This window comes from Schistocerca gregaria, chromosome 1 (genome assembly GCF_023897955.1).
Source record: "Schistocerca gregaria isolate iqSchGreg1 chromosome 1, iqSchGreg1.2, whole genome shotgun sequence".
Classification (NCBI taxonomy): Eukaryota; Metazoa; Arthropoda; class Insecta; order Orthoptera; family Acrididae; genus Schistocerca; species Schistocerca gregaria.
Genome location: NC_064920.1, coordinates 938719081 through 938722591, shown reverse-complemented (window position 1 = coordinate 938722591; position 3511 = coordinate 938719081). Strand labels below are relative to the sequence as shown.

General features: G+C 39.6%; 1 protein-coding gene across 1 annotated transcript; it reads left to right on the top strand.

Annotated features, from left to right (window-relative positions):
• The first annotated feature begins 782 nt into the window (after positions 1-782).
• On the top strand, positions 783-1796 carry LOC126282055 (tigger transposable element-derived protein 6-like). The gene is made up of 3 exons (XM_049981533.1): positions 783-973; positions 1099-1282; positions 1398-1796. The coding sequence occupies exons 1-3, from the start codon at positions 783-785 to the stop codon at positions 1794-1796; spliced, it is 774 nt and encodes a 257-aa protein (XP_049837490.1).
• Positions 1797-3511: the final 1715 nt, after the last annotated feature.

Below are 3511 nucleotides of genomic sequence, written 5' to 3'. Positions count from 1 at the left end.
AGAGTCAGTTAATCAGAATATCAGCAAACTACAAAATACAGTATAACCTCGTTCGCGCGAACTCACAAAAGGCGAACTCAGGGTTAACGCGAAAAAAATATTGGTCACACCAGGAATACATTAGTTCTTATGGTATGTTTTATCGGTTAACATAAATTTCGGTTAAGGCGAATTACGAACTGTTTCAGTTCCTAGCATAATTAAATGTCACTGTAACACAAACTTTCGACCTTAGGGTATTCTAAAGCGTAATTTTTTTCCGAAACGAATGTAGGAAATATATCTACAAAGCTAATTATACTTATTGTTGATTAGTTTTTAATGTATTGTAGGTCAGTAACTACAATTATCACCTCAACAATCAGTGTACGCTTATCATTGTAAGAAATTCAATAATGTGTGAGCAGCATTTAGGAACATACTCAGTGCCAGATTTGACAGGTGTTCTGTTAGTCGTGGCCATATCGAGTTGGAATACTGAATAAAAACTACAGTTAAAACCGGTACCGTAGCATGGCAAAGAGGAAACAGACAGCTCCAAATGTACAGCTAAAGCTTAAGATTCTAGATGAAGTGGACCGCGGTACCAAGAAAACAGCAATTGCAGAGCGGTTTGGAATACCTGAATCTACTTTATCTACGATTATTAAGAATCGAGGAAAAATTATTAATGCTGCGGCATGAGGTTCTGGAAACTAATCTAAACGACTTTGTACTGCCAAGTTTCAGGACATAGAGACGTTACTGCTAGAATAGTTCAATCATTGCATGAATTCAACTGAATGAGGGAAAAGTATACCTCGTGTGATGTGTTTAACATGGATGAAACTGGATTTTTGTACAGTCTTTTTCCATATTACACCCTGGGTATAAAAGGCGATAAGTTTCATGGTAGAGCACGAAGCAAACAATGTGTGACTGTTGTACTGTGCTGTAATGCTGACGGCAGTGAAGTTTCGTCCCTTGGTTATCGGTAAATCCGAGAAACCTCGTTGTTTTAAAACATAAATATGGACACTTTACCTTGCATCTACTCTCACCACAAGAAAGCTGGATCGATGGCACATAATTTTGCAAGTGGCTTCTTCATTTCAACAGTCGAATGTTTGCTCAAAATAGACATGTTCTTCTTACATTGGACAGATATACTGCCCATAATGTTCATGATCTGAACCTATCCAACATAACATTTCAGTTTTTTCCACCCAATGCCACAAGCCATCTTCAACCCTTGGACCAAGGCATAATCTCTCTCATAAAGAGAGCTTATCGTAAGCGACTTGTAAGAGCTGCAATTCGTGCTGCTGAAAACAATAGTGCAAACCAAAATTGGAATCTGCTTGACGCAATAAAAGCCATTGCAGCAGCCTGGAACTCAGTATTGCCTCATCATATAGGGAAGTGCTTTTACAGAGCTTGGAGACAGCAACACTGAAGATGTCCACGAGTTAGATGATGCCACTTCACCTGATGAATTGACAGTTCTGCAGGACGTTGTGAACCCTGGGATTAGTTTCGAAGAATTCATTAATGTAGACGACGATGTTGCCATATGTGCTTCTGTGGAAACAGATGTGCCACAGGCTATGAATGAGGTGCAAGAAGAGCCATCAGAAGAAAGTCGTGATGAAGAGAATACAGATACCATTCCACCTACCTGTCAGGAGATGTTTACAGCCTTGGACTGTTTAGAACGGTTCGCTTCAACATACGATGTCACTGCTGGGTTTCCGGATGCTATCATTGCAATTTGTTGTGAAATTACAAAATATTGTTGTTCCCATGAATGCCAGTGAACCATGTCCGAATTCTTTCCAAGAAAGTAATACATAATTTGTGAGTACTTGTAATTTTACAATCACTTTATAGTGTTATAAGTCTACAATAACGTGATTGATAGTGTAGTGTATTACACATTAGTGTACTGCTGTACATGTATACTTATTAAAATATGTTTTTTTCACTTAACACCAATTTTTTTAACATGAACTCCTAAATTTTTGGTCCCTTCAGATCGTGTTAACGAAGTTTTACTGTAGAAGTCTTAAGTAGGGAAGTAATAATGACAAAATGGTTGCAGTCTGTAGAAGATAGTGTTCGTGAAGCACAAGGGAAAGTAACAGAACTACAGGAGGCCATGCAGTAGGATGTAAGAGGTCACCTAGGGGTAAACTTGGCTGTCATCAGACAGTGTTTAGGAGGTCTAAGGAAAGTACAGTAGGAACTACCACTGGAGTTTAGATTTGGTTTAGAACCTGAGCACAAAAACTTACCCTTTTATTTCACAGTGAGAACTGACAGAGTAAAAGTTTACATTTCATTTCCATATGAATAACAGGGAAACAAGCATGTTACGAGTGCTACATAGTTCGTGTGTATCCTGTCAAGTGGGGGTACTGAAGAAATTTGTAAGAGTAAAAACACAGTGACTTTTATTAATTGCAAAATACAAAGGAAGATTTTTAGAAATGGAGGAAGCAAAGTTACAAAAAATGCCACTGAGGGCAGATTACTGTCCGTCCGAACATGGTAATAAGAGATGGACAGGATTCCTGTGTAATGAAATTACTAATGGGATGAAAGGATTTAAGAGAACACAATAAAGAAGTGACTGAACTGGAATTGTAGTTTCACCAGTCCAAGGCACATTGGTTGTACTCTACCTCTGACGAGATTATAGTAGTGGCTATTTGTTTCAAGTAGGGGAAGCTTATGTCAACAAAGAGGCTAGAATTAAATGGGAATAGTTTGTTATTAAATGGAACAGTGTGCAAGATAATGGGGCCTAGTGTGTGCCTGCCTGCCATGATTTTGGCACTAACACACCTGAGTATTTCACAGCTGCATTTGTGTTGTTCAGAGGACCCCATGGTAATGCTACCTGCTGCGAATCTATCTGCTTAAATCAAATTCTAGAGCCGGAATTACTGCAGTCTATAAACACCCTTCTGCACCAGCAGGAGGGATGAGTCTCCGTGGAAAACTTGCTACAGTATGTAAATTCATATCAGGAAAACTAGTATTGGAAAGAGGCAACACTGACATTATCATACCAACCACCGTAGCAGCAGCACTTGCTCTGTTGAGTGCAGTCCTTGCTTTGGCAAAGCAAGACAAAGCACAAGACTGAGCTCGGACCTAGCCATCATTCAGATTGCAGTGGCTTGGATACCCCAAGCATAAAAGCAGCAGAAGGGAACTGAATACACAAGGGGGCAACATTAAGAATAATTGATTCATTTTAGTTTGTAAGTTGGGAATAGAGAAAGCACTTTCTGCGTGGAAGGTGTGAACTATGAACCGGCACAAGATGTCACTAAGACTACATTGCATGGGAAGGTTAAGCAATGGAGAGGAACACAGAGAGTGCATGTGGAAGAACTGTTGCTGGAGTATCGGGATTTTTCTTTTTGACAAGGACCATTGCCTACTGTACCAATGACGCAACACTGGATTCGTATAGGAAATGGTGTACCAGTGTACTGGAAGCTGTACAGAATACTGAGATACC

Excerpts from the sequence above, each read along its gene's own strand:
- LOC126282055 (XM_049981533.1), top strand. The coding sequence starts at position 783 with ATGAGGGAAAAGTATACCTCGTGTGATGTGTTTAACATGGATGAAACT. Across the intron at positions 974-1,098 it reads GTTTCGTCCCTTGGTTATCG|TCGAATGTTTGCTCAAAATA; the intron begins GTAAATCCGAGA and ends TCATTTCAACAG. Across the intron at positions 1,283-1,397 it reads GAGCTTATCGTAAGCGACTT|GGAAGTGCTTTTACAGAGCT; the intron begins GTAAGAGCTGCA and ends CTCATCATATAG.